Source organism: Elephantulus edwardii, unplaced genomic scaffold (genome assembly GCF_000299155.1).
Source record: "Elephantulus edwardii isolate Elephantulus edwardi_28Jun2011 unplaced genomic scaffold, EleEdw1.0 scaffold00117, whole genome shotgun sequence".
NCBI lineage: Eukaryota > Metazoa > Chordata > Mammalia > Macroscelidea > Macroscelididae > Elephantulus > Elephantulus edwardii.
Genome location: NW_006399867.1, coordinates 4,583,792 through 4,600,342, shown reverse-complemented (window position 1 = coordinate 4,600,342; position 16,551 = coordinate 4,583,792). Strand labels below are relative to the sequence as shown.

Sequence of the window (16,551 nt, the reverse complement as noted above, 5' to 3'; positions counted from 1 at the left end):
CTAATTTTCCTACATTCATGGTTCTCACATTCCATGTCCCAATCACCAGTGTCTGCTTACAACTGTTCCTCTTCCTTTGTATTTCCATACTTGAAAACTCAACCTCCTTTGCCATTTCTGTTATCTAAATGTGTTCTGTTGTACATAGGGTTTTCATAGTGCCATTTATTTCTTTTATTGGAACACAAAAAGTGGTTAAGATGTAAATTCTCCCATAATTATATATACAGACTACGCATTCACAATAAAAAATCTTAGAAGGGGTTTGTGAAGCTTATTTTAAAACATAAACAATAATGTTAAGGATCTGGTATAGGCAAAAAATTCTTGAAATAACATGTTAGAGGTCACACTCTATTTTCAAGACTTACTATGAATCCATGGTAATGAAAGCATCATCATATTAATGTGACCATGAACAAATAAATAAATGAGAAATAATAAGATGTTGGAAATAGAGCCACAAATTAAAATTGCTTTATTTTTCTGTGAAGGGAACTGTATAATTCACTGAAGAAAGAACAATGTTTTCAACAAAGGGTGTTGGAATGAATTATATCTTGAGTGCATATGACCAAAAATTAAGATGATTATAAATTTGAATGTAAGAGTTAAAGTCGAGACAAAATTTTGAGAATTTGAGATCATGATTGAGGCAATGATTAATTAGATCACAGAAGAGATTTATTGTAAAAGGAAAAAGTCAGTAAATTAAACCATTTAAATGAAATTCTTCTAAAAAATGAAATGCATTGAGGGGAAAAAGTAAATTATTTGATCTGAGTAGAAAATAAGAACAATGTGCACATTTGACACAAGATTTGTATTTCTAATAGCTCTTGTGGTAAGAAGCTGTTCTGTGATCCCAATAGCACACAGTTCAAATCTACCAGGTGCAATTTGTTGCCTATAAAAACCCTTTGGAGGGACAGCTATGTCTTAGTTCCTACTTGATGGCACACAACAACAACAACAATATAAAGGACTTCTATAACTTAAAACTGTTGATAGATTTCATTATAATAACTAGTTTCTAAAATTTATAAATGCTACTTATTTTTTTTTGTACTCAAATCATTAACTATTAAGAAAGTGTACTCTTATCACCAAGATCCTTCAGGTAGTATCTAGCTATAGAACTATGAATCTTTCAGATGTGTCTATCAATTCACTACTTTTTTTCAAATGCCTAGGATTCAGAAAGGGAGCACTGGTGGTAAATTCTTTACCTGCCCAATGATAAATTCACTTCTCATGGACTGCCAAGAAAACAAACAGATTCATCCTAGAGAGGGTTAAACCAGGCTGCTCCTTGGAGGCAAGGATTCTGAGGCTTCATCTGACATACTTTGGACATGTTGTAAGGAGAGACAGGTCTTTAGAGAGGGACATCATGCTGGGAGGGTAGAGGGACAGTGCATGAGGGGAAGACCCTCTATTAGGTGGATTGATTCAGTGACTGGGGTACTCGGGATGGGTGTGTCAGAGGCAATGTGATTGGCACAGGATAGAGCACGGTTTAGGGCTGTTGTACATAGGGTCGCTATGAGTTGCAAACGACTCGACGGCACATAACAACAACAACTTTGCTTTAGGAACTCTGATAACTCGACGGCACATAACAACAACAACAACATTAATTTTATAATTTAAAGTTGCAGAAGTTATATCTATAATTTGATGCAATATATTACTTGTGAAAAACTAATCTTATGTAGAAGTTATTCATTACTTATGTGTTAAACCTTGATAGATAATTCTGGTGGCTTAGTGGTAAGGAGTTGTGCTGCTAACCCAAGGGCATGCAGTTCGAATCCACCAACTGCTCTATGGGAGAAAGATGGGCAATGTCCTCCAGTGCAGTTCACTGCCTCTGAAAATCTTCTGAAAGTTCAGCCATAAATCTCTTCCAATTCAACGATACATAACCACACCAAAATGTAAACTATGAGAAAGATCTTGTTATAACAATTGGCTGATTTAGTTGTCTTTGATTTACTTGATTTCCTTCTTTTTTGGTTTGTTGCACTTAAAATCATCTTTGTTTTCTCATTTAGGGTACATCACTGAAGGGTTTCTCATTTTGCAACACTCTGTGGACAAGGCCATCATGCTCTATTATGCCAACATTACTGCTGAAAAGCTGCTTGATTCTAGCAGCATTTTTATGCAGAGATTTCCATCCTCAGAATATAAATATGATGTATTTTTTTCATATTCTGGATTTTTCATTCCCTTAGTCATCTTATTTATGTTCTCTATCAATCATTTTACCCTCATTCAATCCATTGTATGGGAAAAGGAAAACAGATTGAAGGTAACTTTTTTTTTCTTCTTGTGATAGAACTTGTGGAGAAAATTTGAGATTGTTGGGGCAAATCTATATGGAGGGTTGGATTATTGATGCACACCCAGCACGGGTAGATGATTAAGTGTTAATAGCAACCAAATGGTGAGCAACTGACTGTATTTCAGGTTGCAAATATTTTATGCTTTTGTAAAAAGTGTTGGTTTGATTGTTAGTCTTTTTCTTTGATGACCACTTCACCAGGTTGTTACAGACTGAATTTTGCCAGAGTGCTCCTTAGAAGCAAGGATGATGAAGCTTCATCTCACATACTTTGAGCATGTTGCTAGGAGAGGCTAGTCCTTGGAAAGGGACATCATGCTTGGAAAAGTGATGCGTCAGTGAAACAGAGGACAAATCCTCAATGAGATGGATTGACATAGTCACTGCAGCAATAGGCTCATGTATGTTAGAGATGGCACACCGTAGGACGGCCTTCAGATCTGTCATAAAGTTGCTATGAATTGTACTTAACCACACCTAACAACAACGATGTTCTAAAATTTCTTTGCAATCAAATGGGTTAGAATGCGAGAATGCAATGGGATCTTGTAATTGAATGTAGATGAATTTAAAATTTAATTCAATTCCAAGATTTTGCATTTATATATATATATAATCTCTCTCTATCTATCTATCTGTCTATATCACACCAGTTATGTATATGATAGATGTTTTGTTGTTGTTGTTAAGTGACGTTGAGTCGTAGATGACTCATAATAACCCTATGAATGAATATATCTCTCCAATTTCTGATCTCTTTTCTGTCAATTATTTCATCCTGATTTTGATAATATTAAGATTAGGGGCTCTGCAGGTTTAAAATTCAGTCATTCACCCATACACATACATTTTTCATTTAATAGACGCTTATTTTTGTATGTTTCCTAACTACTATCCACTATTTTACTTTAGGGAGTTCTGGTGGCCTACTAATTCAAAGCTGCGCAGTGATCCAAAAGGCACCTGGTTTGAGCCCACCAGGTGTTCCACCGGAGAATGATGGGCAATCTCCTCTTGTGTGAAAACCCACTGGAGAATAGCTATGGGTCTCTTCTGACTTGAGGGCACATAACAACAACAACTTTGCTTTAGGAACTCTGATAAATATAGGTTTTAATCCTATGTCTATCACTTATTGACTCTCTAACATGTCATAAAATTTTCTAGATAAGATTTTAAATTGAGGTTAATGATACATGACGTGAGAGTTGTCAGGATATTAAATGCAGTACTGTTGTTGTTGTTGTGTTGTTAAGTGCCATCAAGTCATAGGCGACTCATAGTGAGCGACTCTATGAACAAAAGTCCTGGACACCTGTATAACTTTTGTCCTTTCTCCAGGTTCATGGGGTTTCCAGAGGCAAGCTATTATGGAAGTGGATGTCACTCCTGCTTCCAAGCTTGTTTTTACTGGGAGCTCCACTAAACACTGTCCATCATGGATAACCATTCTCACATTTGACTCATGAAAAAAAAATGTTATCCCCCAATCACTGAGACTTAACAGTTGTGATGTACAAATGGGAAATACATTAAGGGTGCTTAGTAATGTCCCAGGTACATAATAAGAACCCAGTAATTGTGAGCTGTAGTGTTTTAGGAGGGAAACCAATAATCACTGCAGTTGGAAAAAGCCAGTTCATCTCTGTGATTCTTGTTGCCATTGATCCTACTACACTACCCCTTCCTGCCTTTTGAATTTTAACCCTGGACAAATCCTGTTGATCTTGTTGTTGTTATGTGCCATTGAGTTGCCTGCGACTCATAGCGACCCTATGTACAATAGTCCTAAATCCTGCTCTATCCTGTGAGAATCTCACTGTCTCCTACACACCTACCCCAATTACCCCAGTCACTGAATCAGTCCACCTCATAGACAGTCTTCCTTTCCTGCGCTGTCTCTCCAACCTCCCAAGCATGACTTCCTTCTCCAAGGATTGGTCTCTCTTTGCAACATGTCCAAAGTATGTCAGATGAAGCTTCAGAATCTTTGCCTCCAAGGAGCAGCCTAGTTTAAACCTCTCTTGGATGAACCTGTTTGTTTTCTTAGCAGGCCATGGTATATTCAGTACTCTTCTTCAACAGCACAGCTCAAAGGCATTGATTCTCCTTCTATCCTCCCTGGTCATTGTCCAATTCTCTGACACATAGTAAGTGATTGCAAAGACCATGGCCTGTATCAGGCCATCTCTCTCTGTTGATATTATTCTAAGGAGTGAGTTCCTCCCTGATGTTATTACTCACTTGGTGGGCTTACCTGTTGCTTATCTGCGAATTGAGCCAGATGAGTGAGCTTTCTTCATTGTTCAAAAACAGACTAAGGCCTAGCTCAGGGGTTTTACCATTCTCTGTTGAAGAGTAAGCCTAGCCTTTTTTATGTTCTTGAGTTTTATTCTACTTTTTTCATCCACTTTATTCAGAACTTTCAATTTTTATCTTTTTTGGACTAGTCAGTGGTGAAAGTTGGGTATCACCTAGTTCCTCTGGTCTCAGGATGGTAGAGTTTGAGGACTGATGGCCTTTGGACTAATGATTTCTATGCTTATTTGCTTTTCTCCCTCTTCTTTGTTCTGGGTAGGGAAAGATTGATGTCTGTACCTTAGATGGCTGCTTGAAAGATTTCAGGACCCTGTTTGCTGCTCATGACAGTAGAATGTAAAACATTGTCTTTGTGCAGTATTGTTATTCCAATTGACTTACCTGCGCCCTGAGACTGTAATTCCAAACTCCTGTCCTCAACAACATATGTCTTCAAGGTGATTGGCTAGGATTAAGAAGTTTATATAGTTTTACCTCCTATTGGTGCTACTGTACACATGTATATAATTCCAGCATATGCTAATATGAATGTATAAATATCACCTACTGCATCTATGTATAGATGGTTATTGTTCCACTCACCTATCCATAGTTGTTGGTCTTGTCTTTCTGCCTATATATCCACTTATAAATTAATATTTGTTCTTACTGGTAGAATGTTGTCTTGGCAGTCCTTGTATGTTCAAGACTCTTCTCCAGCACCAGAGTTCAAAGACATCAATTCTTCTGTCATCCTTGGTCATTGTCCAGCCCTCTGATGTATAGAAGGTAATTGTGAAGACCTAGATCAGGAGCACCTTAATCTCTAGACTGACAACATTGCTCTTCAGTACTCTGGAGTGGTCTCTGACAGCAGATTTTCCCAGAGCAATTTGTTTTTTGATTTCTTGACTTCTGGTGCCAGAGTGTTGATTGTGGAGCTGAGCAAGCAGAAATTTTTAACAGCCTCATTCTCTTCTCCATTTATCATGGTGTTGCCAATTGGCCCAGCAGTGACAATCTTTGTCTTCTTGATGTTTAGCTTAGCTCTAGCTTTATTGCTAATATTTTGTTATATTCTTTTTTTGGTATGTGGTGATGCTGTTTTCTTTTTCCATCTCCTTCTCTGTACTGAGTTAATTTTCTTTAGGAATTTTCTTATCATTTCCGCCATTACTGTTGTTTTAGTATTTTCTAAGCCTTTATGACATTCTTTAATTTTGATGAGAAGGTTTAGAAATTTTCTTGGATGAGCAAACCAATATAAAATAAAACAACAATAATAATAATAACAACAATAATAATACATTTCTTGGAATAAATTATTCCCACCTCTGAAACAATTCTTTATCTTAAATCCACTAGGCATCTTCTCCATTTAGAAGTTCTAGAATTACATTTTTTAATTCTTTCATTTTGCACTGTAGTTGTCTTCATGGTTTCTTTTTTTTTTGTTTTGTAAGTTTGGGGTTTTGTATTATTGTGTTTGAATGACATTGTCATGTAAGGGATTGGCCATTTTGGTTCTTATATTTAGGCCTATGATACATTGTGTGTTAATCTTGTATGTATGGGAGTTGTTGTTGTTGTGTACCGACCCATAGCTAACCCTCCAGTGAGTTTTCAGAGACAGTTAACTGCATGGGAGGTGATTGTCCATCCTTCTCCCACAGAGCAGCTGGTGTCCTCAAACTGCATTCCTTGGAGATGGCAATGCAATTTCTTGCCACTAGGCTACCATGCTCTCTATTTTCATTCAAATGACTTTCGCTGCTGAACCATATCAAGTCAAGTAGTGGGAGAATGATCTGCATTAGAACTACAGCACTCATTTTGTGAGATCTGAGTCAGAATTACAGCACTCATATTCATTATGTAATCTATTTTTAATCAAGCTCTTTGGCATTATAAGGCTTGTTTTCCTTCTCTATAAAATAGAAATGAAAGTATTGTTGTTTAATCCAATTTTGTTGAAATGAAAGTAAACTAGATAATTATTGTGAATGCATTTTAAAGCTCAGAAGCGTTTTGTAGCGATAATATTTGACAAGCTCCTTATAACGTTACAGCTATCGTGTTTTAGAATAACTGCTGTGTGTTCATTCTCCGCAGGAATACCAGCTGATGATAGGACTCAGTAACTGGATGCTCTGGGCTGCCTATTTCACGACATTCTTAGTTTTTTATCTAATTGTCATCTTTTTATTGTGCTTCATTTTTTTTATCAAGGTGAGTTCTATTTCACTGTCATGTGCTACCATTAAGCTTAGAGAAGAAAGCAGAAGCGTGCTATGAGTTCAGTGGGACTCAAGTTACTGGAAGAATGAACGTAGAAGAATGGAACATAGAAGTTGTTTATCCTTAGCAAATAAACTTTAAATTTATCTGGGAGGGGTTCCTTAAGAAATGAATTGTTTCTTTAGAACATCATCTCACTGGGACTGGTCATCAGTCCCATTGACATTATTATCTTTAAGATTTTCCTCTTTTGTTTTGCTATGGAATTTTCTAGAGTCTGACTAAACTATGCTATTGATTCTTTTTGCTAGATTGAGCCTGTTCCAATTCTTCAGCATAGTGACCCATCTCTCATCTTCATGTTTTTGTTGTGTTTTGCCATCGCATCACTACTGTTCACTTTTATGGTTAGCACATTATTTAGTAAAGGTAAGTCTAATCTTTCTCCAAGGAGCTCTGGTGGTGTAGTGGATAATGTGTTGCGTTGCCCTGTTAACCGAAAGGCCAGGGGGTTGAATCCTTAAGTCAATCCATAGGATAGGCACTCTCCTTCCATTAAGATTTATAAAAGGGTTGTTATGGATCAGAATTGACTCAACAAGATTGGATTAGGTATTTTTCTTTTGTGAGAGATTTCAATGATTAAAAAAGTATTGTCTGAAAAGTATTATATATGGGAGCTCCACTAAGGTTTTTTTTGTTTGTTTGTTTATTTTATTTTTTTTTCCACTAAGTTTTTCAGACTTCTCATTAATAGTTCTGTTTACATTCTAACTAAAAATACTAATATATTCATGTGAAATTATTTGAGAGAAAGTTAAGAAATCAGTGAGAATTAATATAGTGTAGGATACATAAACAAAAAGGATGAAACAAAAGAAATCGTATTTAGGAGCTTTTTCTATTGCTAGTTGCTGTATCATATATGGTAAAAGTATATCAAACCACCAAGGAAGGATTTTGTATATTCAATGGGGAGAATCCAATGTATAAAACAAAAAAGTGTGTGAAGAAAGAAAAACAATACAATAATCTTATTTTTTATAAAAAAACCTTAGCATTTAATTACAAAATCTTTATGTCATGTTGTCTATTGGTGTTAAGTATCATTGAGTCAGAGCCAACCCATAGGTGACCCTCCAGTGGGCTTACAAAGGCAGTTTAATTGCACAGGACGAGGCTGCCCTCTTTCTCCTGTGGAGCCCCTGGTGGATTCAAATCATGTGTCTTTGGGAAGGCAGTGCCATTTCTTACCACTAGTCCACCAGGGGTCCCTATGCTGTCTGTAGGTATATAGAATACCGTGCCTACCTTCTAGGAGCTAATATTGTCATGCAAAGAGCAATGAAAATTTATAGAGCACAGTGTAGAAATGTTAAAGGGATTACAAGACTTCAACTTCAGATTGAGGTTGAGATAAATCTGAGAATGTATCTTGAAAAAGTTCCTTCTAAAACATTTTTTTAAAACATTACAAAATAGAAATAGGATAACACACCAATGAATAAAAATATCCCTTTATTGCATTTATATAGCTCTTCAGATCATTTACTCTTCAAATACCATATTGTGCATAAAGGTAAATAAAAGATATTATTTAAAGGATTACATGCCAAGAGCTTGTAACTCCAGTTCATGGGAATTTTTCTTGTCTTTTAATCAGTATAGTATCATGACTATTAATAGATGTTGAGGGTTCCTTACAAAGTACACAGTCATAGAAACAATCAGAAAGACAGTGGAACCAAACCAAATAAAACTAAAACAAAAAAGCAAATCCAAGGACATTGAAAATGTGAATGTCAAAGTGAGGGAGAATGTGATATATAGTGAAGAGAAAATAAAATCTGTAGAAATCACATAAGAAAGTTTTCTATTTATAGTAGGCTAGATGTTGTTGTTATGTTGTTATGTGCTGTCGAGTTGCTTGTGACTCATAGCGACCCTATGTACAACAGCCCTAAACCCTGCTCTATCCTGTGCCAATTTCACTGCCTCTGACACACCCACCCTGATTACCCCTGTCACTGAATCAATCCACCTCATAAAGGGTCTTCCCCTTCTGCGCCGTCCCTCCACGCTCCCAAGCATGATGTCCCTCTCCAAGGACCTCTCCCTCCTTACAACATGTCCAAAGTACGTTAGACAAAGCCTCAGAATCCTTGCCTCCAAGGAGCAGCCTGGTTTAACCCTCTCCAAGATGAATCTGTTTGTTTTCTTGACAGTTCAGGGTACATTCAGTACTCTTCTCCAGCACTACAGCTCAAAGGCATCAATTCTCCTTCTATCCTCCTTAGTCACTGTCCAACTCTCTGATGCATAACAAGTGATTGCAAAGACCATAGCCTGTATCAGACACACCTTAGTCTCCAGAGTGACACCATTGCTCTTCTGTACCCTGGAGAGGTCCCTAACAGCAGACTTTCCCATCGCAATACGTTTTTTAATTTCCTGGCTGCTGGTGCCAAGAGTGTTGACCATGGAGCCAAACAGACTAAAGTTGTAAATAATCTCAATCTCTTCACTATCCATCCTGATGCTACCAATTGGTCCAGTGGTGAGAATCTTTGTCTTCTTAACATAGCAGGCTAGATACTCTTGAAAAATTTTTTTATATATTTTCTGGAACAGATGCAAGACTTTCACTGTTACACGTATTTAGAAATGGAAATTTTGGGTCCTAGAGTCTGTGAACAGTCAGCATAACTAGGTTAAGTAAAAAACTTTGAGAACTACTATTCCACACATTTATAACTTTCCTGGAAGATGATGAGAATTCCTATTGCTTCATCCATTAAAAAATTTTGGAGTGGTAAATTTAAATTTGCACCATATTTGGGGTGTAAAGAATTATTTCATCACAATATTCAAGCTATTTTATAGTGTTAAACTATATAAAAACAGAATTTGCTATTTTAACCATTTTAAGTGTAACAGTGATACTAATTGTATACACAGTCAATGCCCATGGTAACAGCAGTCTAGAAATCAAAAGACATGTTGCATTATGAAAATGTGCTGTTACGGGTATCTCCAAAGTGCTAGAGAGCAATGATGTCAGTTTGAAGTTTTTTACCTTGTTGTGTGTCATTGAATCAGATCCACCTGGCACAGAAGACTGCTCATCCTTCCCCAGTGAAGTATCTGGTGGATTCGAACCATGTGCCTTCAGGATTGCAGTGTGGCTTTGTTTCCTTGATATTGAAATGCAATCCATATAAAAAACTGCAGTGCTTAATCTTTGACAGCAAGTGCTTCAAGTCCTCCTCACTTTCAGAAAACAAGGTTGTGCTATCTGTATAATGGAGGTTATTAATGAGCCTTCCTCCAATCCTGATGTCATATTCATCTTCATAGAGTTCAACTTCTTGAATATTTGCTCAGCATACAGATTAAATTGGTATGATGAAAGGATACAACACTGATGCAAGCCTTTCCTAATTTTAAACCATGCAGTATTCCCTTGCTCTGATCATACAATAACCTCTTAGTCTAGGTATATGTTTTGCTTGAACACAGCTATGTGTTTTGAGTCCCATTCTTTTCAATGTTAGTCATTCATACAGTGGAATACTACACAGCACGAAGAACCAATGATTTTGTAAATTGCTACCTAACTTGGGAGGGACTAGAGAGCATTATGCTGAGTGAACGAACTCAGTCCCATAAGGACAAATACTGTATAAGACCATGATTGTAGAACATGAGTGAGAATCCAAGGAGGGGAGGGTGGGAGCTGAAGGGTGAGGATGGGCGGGGTTACGGTGGGGGAGTGGTTAATCATGGGGTCTCACAATTTGATTGGTGGAGGGAGGGATGGGTAAAGGAAATGGGAAAGATCAGGTGTGAAAAACAATGTATACAAACTTTGTGAGTAAACCAGTATCTATAACTATATAAAGATGTTATCCATATTGATCCTCTGCAGCAAGTGTTTCAAGTTCTCCTCACTTCCAGCAAGAATGTTGTGCCATCTGCGTAGTGCAGAATGTTGATGATTCTTCCTCTGATTTTGATGCTACATTCTTCATATATAGTTCAGGAAGCATCAAAAGAAGACGGAAATAGTACACTGAGTCACTGTACCAAAAAAGAGTTGGTGGACACAGAACCATTTCAGGAAATAGCCTATGATCAAGAAACAGTGGTGATGAAGGAAGAAGTGTGAGTTGAATTGAAGGCATTACCAAAACAAAAGGCCCCAGGAGTTAATGTGATACAAATTGACATATTCTAACAAACAAATGTTATAATCCTAGACCAGCTCACCAACTATGACAGGAAATTTGGAGGATAACCAACAAGTCAAAGAAGATGAAGAGATCTATACTTGTTCCCATTCCAAAAAAAAGTGACCCAAGAGAATGTGGAAAATACTGAACAATAACAATATGACATGCAAGTAAAATTTGGTTGAAGATTGTTAAAAAATGACCAGAACAAGTACATCGACAGAGGACTGCCAGAAGTTCCAGCTGAATTTAAAAGAAGCCAGGGCATAAAGTATATCATTGTTGATGTAAGATGGATCTTGGCTGAAAGCAGAGAATACCACAAAGATGTCTATTTATGTTTTATTGACTATGCAAATGCATCTGACTGTGTGGATTATAACAAATTATGGTTGATATTGAGAAGAAGGGGAATTCCAGAATGCTTAACTGTGCTCATGCAAAACCTATACCTAGATCAAGAAGAAATGATTATCTAAACAGATCACTGCATGGGTTAAAAGCAGGGAAGCTGTGTGTTAGGGCTGTATCCTTTTTCTGTATCTATTGCAGGGTGATAATCTTTAGGTTTGAAAGCAGGAGTGGCATCCACTTCCTAAACAATATGCCTCTGGAAACTCTATGAACTTTGATAAGTGATAATAAGTTATAGAAAGGCTCCAGACCTTTTGTTCATAGGGTCACTATAAGTCATGCTCTACCCGGCAGCAATCAACACCACCACCACAATCTTGAGGAATTCTCCAGTCTCAACCAGTCCAATAATTCTTTCTAAGTATTTTAGTTCTGTCCTATATTTCTTTCCAGTAGAGATCCAAGGGTTGTCACCTTGATCAGAATGGCCTACAAGGGTAGCAAGACACCAGGTAGTTCTGGTGTCAAAGGAGAGAAAGTGATGGTTTTTATAAATGATAAACTTACAAATTTCTTATTCTGAATAATAGCAAACATGAAGGCTTCTCAATTAAGGTTTTAATATATATGCTATTGTTTGTTGTTGTTGTTATGTGCTGTTGAGTCACGTGTGACTCATAGCGATCCTATGTAAAACAGCCCTAAACCCTGTGCTCTATCCTGTGCCAATCTCACTGTCTCTGACACACCTACTCCTATTACTCCAGTCACTGAATCAATCCACCTCATAGAGGGTCTTTCTCACCTGTGTTGTCCCTCCACCCTCCCAAGCATAATGTCCTTCTCCAAGGACTGGTTCCTCCTCACAACATGTCCAAAGTATGTCAAACGAAACCTCAGAATCCTTGCCTCCAAGGAGCAGCCCGGTTTAACCCTCTCTAGGATGAACCTGTTTGTTTTCTTAGCAGTCCACAGATGGATCAATTTCAGAAAAACCACTTCCTCAAAGCATTTTATTCCAGTCTGTAATTAATTTTTTTTGAAATCTTTGAGCACTTACTATGTGTCAAACATTTTATTATGTTCTGGGGAATTAATAGCAAGCAAAATAAGTTCATTTGAGTGCATGTTTTCACAATTAAAGATGCTTTTCGTTTCCTGCAGATTATTTCAATTGACCTCAAAATTTCCTCCTTCTCTGCAGCTAATAATGCTATCTCTTTTGGAGGATTCCTATATTTTGTCACTTATTTTCCATTTAATATTGTCTCTCAAAACTATCCAAAGATGACACTCTTCCAGAAGTTGGCCTCCTGCCTCTGCTCAAATATTGCAATGTCACTGGGAATCCAGTCACTAGTGAGGGCAGAAAGCGCTAGTAAGTGTCATTTTACCTTTTACGCTAATAAAAATATCTTTATTATCTTGTGATATTCACATTTTAATATTGTTGATTACTGTCGAGTCAAGCACGACTTATGAACCCTATGAACAAAAGGCCTGAAGGCTTTCTATAACTAACGTAATTTATCAAAATTAATAGAATTTCCAGAGGCATGTTGTTTAGGAAGTGGATGCTACTCCTGCTTTCAATATTGCTATTGTTACATATCTCTTGTTTTACTATTGTTAAACTTAACTGTTAAACTTTAACTGCTTTATACTACCCTCTTATAGGAAGCTCTGGTAGCCTAGTGGCAAGAATCTGTGCTACAATCCCGAAGGCACGCTATCTGAGACCACCAGCTGCTCCCTGGGAGAAGGAGGGGCAATCTCTTCCCCGAGTGATTAACTGCCTCTGAAAACCCACCAGAGGGCCAGCTATGCATCAGTTCTGACCCTGTGTTACACAACAGCAACAACAGTTACGCTCTATAGTGTAGATTTTTCTCAAATTTCCTCTAAACGTACGACACGTCTGTTATGATCTCTTCTTCCTCCTTTTGCAGAATTGCTACCCTCTAGCTAGTGGTGGGGAAAGAAGCAACATGAGTACTGATTTGAGTATTTTCTTCGTCCTTACTCCTTACAAGCATTCACCCACTGTCACTGAATCTGAACCAACTCATAGGTGACCCTCCAGTGGATTTCCAAGGCTGTAAATTCCAGGGGAGCCCTGATGGCCTAGTGGACAAGAAGTTGTGTGGCCAAATCAAAGGTGGGACCTTTGAATTCACCCAGTTGCTCTGCTCTGTGGGAGACAGATAGGCAATCTTATCCTGTGCCATTTTCAGCTTCTAAAAACCCAATGGAAGATCAACTGTGAGTTAATTCTGACTTAACAGCAGTGTGTAGTGAACTACGTAGGAGAAGATGGGCCGCCTTTCTCCCTCAGGGCTGCTGCTGGCCTCAGACTGCCAGAGAGGAATTATCTCTGGGTTAGTAGCACATCTCCCCACAGACAATGGCACAGTGCTCCTCACTCTGTGCATGCCATTTCCACGAAATATCATCTAATCTTTCATTCTATGTTCAGCATCCATTCCTACTTTTTAATTATCATTGTTATTTCCCCAAAATTATGTTCTAATGAACATTCAGCTACCATGAGGAGGAAGGTTGGGGCAAAGACTGTGTCTTGAGCCATAAGTTTGATTATCATTCTTAAAATTTATTCCTCTGACCTTTTGGTGTATTTCGTTGTTGTTTCAGTTTTTACCAATTATTTTTTGACTTGAGATATAGAAAAGAATGACTTTCAAGAGTGATACTCATTTGTCCTCTTCAACAACCTAAATTCTAAGGACGTAAGGAAAAAGGATCTAAAAGGCAACCTGGGGCCTGTGTATTGAATGAAAGATCCAGTGCAAAAGCATCACCATGAACATGAGCAAGAGGATGCAGCTCCCAGATTAAAACAGGCTTGGAAGCAGGAGCGGCGTCCACTTCCGAAATAGCTTGCATCTGGGAACTCTTTGAACTTAGAGAAACGATGAAAGTTATATAAGTGTTCAGGTCTTTTGTTCATAGGGTCGCTATGAGTCGTCTGTGACACGATGACACTTAACAACAACAAGATCTCTAGAGAGTATCAACATTTTCCCCCTTCACAATTTAACTCTATTTTAATCTCAGTTCTAAGATATTGAATGTATGCTCTTGTGCTTTAGGTATTGGAATTAAATGGGACAACGTTCTGTCATCGACAAATGTGGATGATTTTGTCTTTGCCTATATAATGGGAATGCTCCTATTTGACGCTTTCTTGTATGGCCTTGTGACGTGGTACATAGAAGCTGTATTTCCAGGAGAGTACGGTGTGCCTAAACCATGGTACTTTTTCTTGCTGGTGAGTTACAATGCTTCTGTTAGGCTTCTAGAGCACAATCCTTGTGATTCTGTTTTGTTAGCTGTGAAACACATCCTGAATTAATTTTGCACTGTCTACAGTGAAACCAGTACAAAAGATTAAATTATCTACATTCTAGCTTACTAATTCACTAGCCTTTCCCTATCATATTTAAGCCATAACATATATGCTTATACATAATTGTCATTGTTATGTACCATTGAGAGGAACCAACTCATAACTGACCCTCCAGAGGGTCACAGGGGAGGAGATTGGCCATCTTTCTCCCATGGGGCAGCTGGTATTTTCAAAGCACATGCCTTTGGATTAGGAACACAAGTCCTAGCCATCAAATAAAAATATATAAAACAAAATATATACACATACACACAATTCAAACTCTCTGCTGATTCTATCGTGCAACTCCAAAGTCACAAACCTTACAAATTGTGCTATTTCCAGCCAATTGTTTCATAAAAGATTGAACTCCAAGTCCAATGAAATGAATCTTCGGAGAATCTTTGGATGTTAATGAGGAGAGGTTTATTCATGTCCTATATCTATCTCCTGTGCAGAGGGGAAGGCCCTCTATGAAGTGGATTGATTCAGTGACTGGGATAATTGGGATGGGAGTGTCAGAGACGTGCGATTGGCACAGGATAGAGCAGAGTTTAGGGCTGTTGTACATAATGTCGCTATGAGTCGCAAGCGACTTGACAGCACATAACAACAACAACAACACATTATCTATCTCGGCACTCACCACCTGCATCCTTTCTAAGCCCAGATAATTTAGATCAGTGGAAAGGGTCTACACCTTGCCCTTCCTTATTGATGTCATTGGGTTTTATGTTGTTGTTAGCTGCCTGCCATTGAGAACGACTAATAACAACCTTTGAACAACACAGTGGAGCTCTGTCCTATCCTGTGCTAGCCTTACCATCTCGGACACACTTAAGCCCATTGCTGCGGTCACTGTGTCAATCCAGCTCACTGAGGGTCTTCCTCTCCTTCATGGTCCCTCCATCTTTCCAAGCTTGATGTCCTTCTCCAAGGCATAGTCTCTCCTAGGCTCATGTCCAGAGTATGTGAGATTGTGAGATGATGCTTTGTCATCCTTGCCTCCAAGGAGTACTCTGGCTGCACCTTCTCCGAGACATACCTGTTTGTTCTTTCGACAGTCTATAGGATATTGAATATTGTCCTCCAACATCCCAACTGTTAATGATAAGTGAGTTTTGGTAAATGATAATCACTGATAAATGGGTGATGTTGGGTTTTATATGGTTCATAAAAGTGATATCATACTTTCTACTGTGACTTCATTTTGGAGTTATCATTTAATAGGATACTCTGTTTTATGCCCTAAACTCCAAGCCAAAGTCACTGCTATGGAGTTGATTCCAACTGCTGTAAATACAAGTTTCCAAAAATGTAAATCTTTACAGGGGAAACAGCCCATCTTTCTCCTTTGAAGCAACTGGCAGATTCATACCACCTTTCAGTTAGCAGCTTGATATATTATGCACTATGCCATAATGGCACTCCTTTTTTATACCCTGAGAATTGAAACTATAGCCAATTATATCCTGAATTTAATCCCAAGAAGTATCTTGCCATTCACTGTAATACAAAACAAAACAGCAGTTGAAAGGATTTTTAGATAGTTCTTCCCCTCCCCAACAATGCTATTACAATGATCATATTTTTTAATTGATTTTAATGAAAGTTTACAGAGACTTTGGGTTTTTTTTCTTCTATATTTTATTAATTTTCATAAACATTTACAG

The 16,551-nt window shown here is 37.8% G+C and overlaps 1 protein-coding gene across 1 annotated transcript in view; it reads left to right on the top strand.

Moving 5' to 3' along the window:
• Positions 1-16,551, top strand: part of LOC102859189 (ATP-binding cassette sub-family A member 3-like) — a 129,278-nt gene that overhangs the window by 18,959 nt on the left and 93,768 nt on the right. Inside the window, exons 2-6 of the mRNA XM_006892701.1 lie at positions 2,058-2,317; positions 6,761-6,877; positions 7,198-7,315; positions 12,677-12,850; positions 14,583-14,761. Of these exons, the coding sequence (XP_006892763.1) occupies positions 2,058-2,317; positions 6,761-6,877; positions 7,198-7,315; positions 12,677-12,850; positions 14,583-14,761 (848 nt within the window). The remainder of the gene's footprint in view (positions 1-2,057; positions 2,318-6,760; positions 6,878-7,197; positions 7,316-12,676; positions 12,851-14,582; positions 14,762-16,551) is intronic.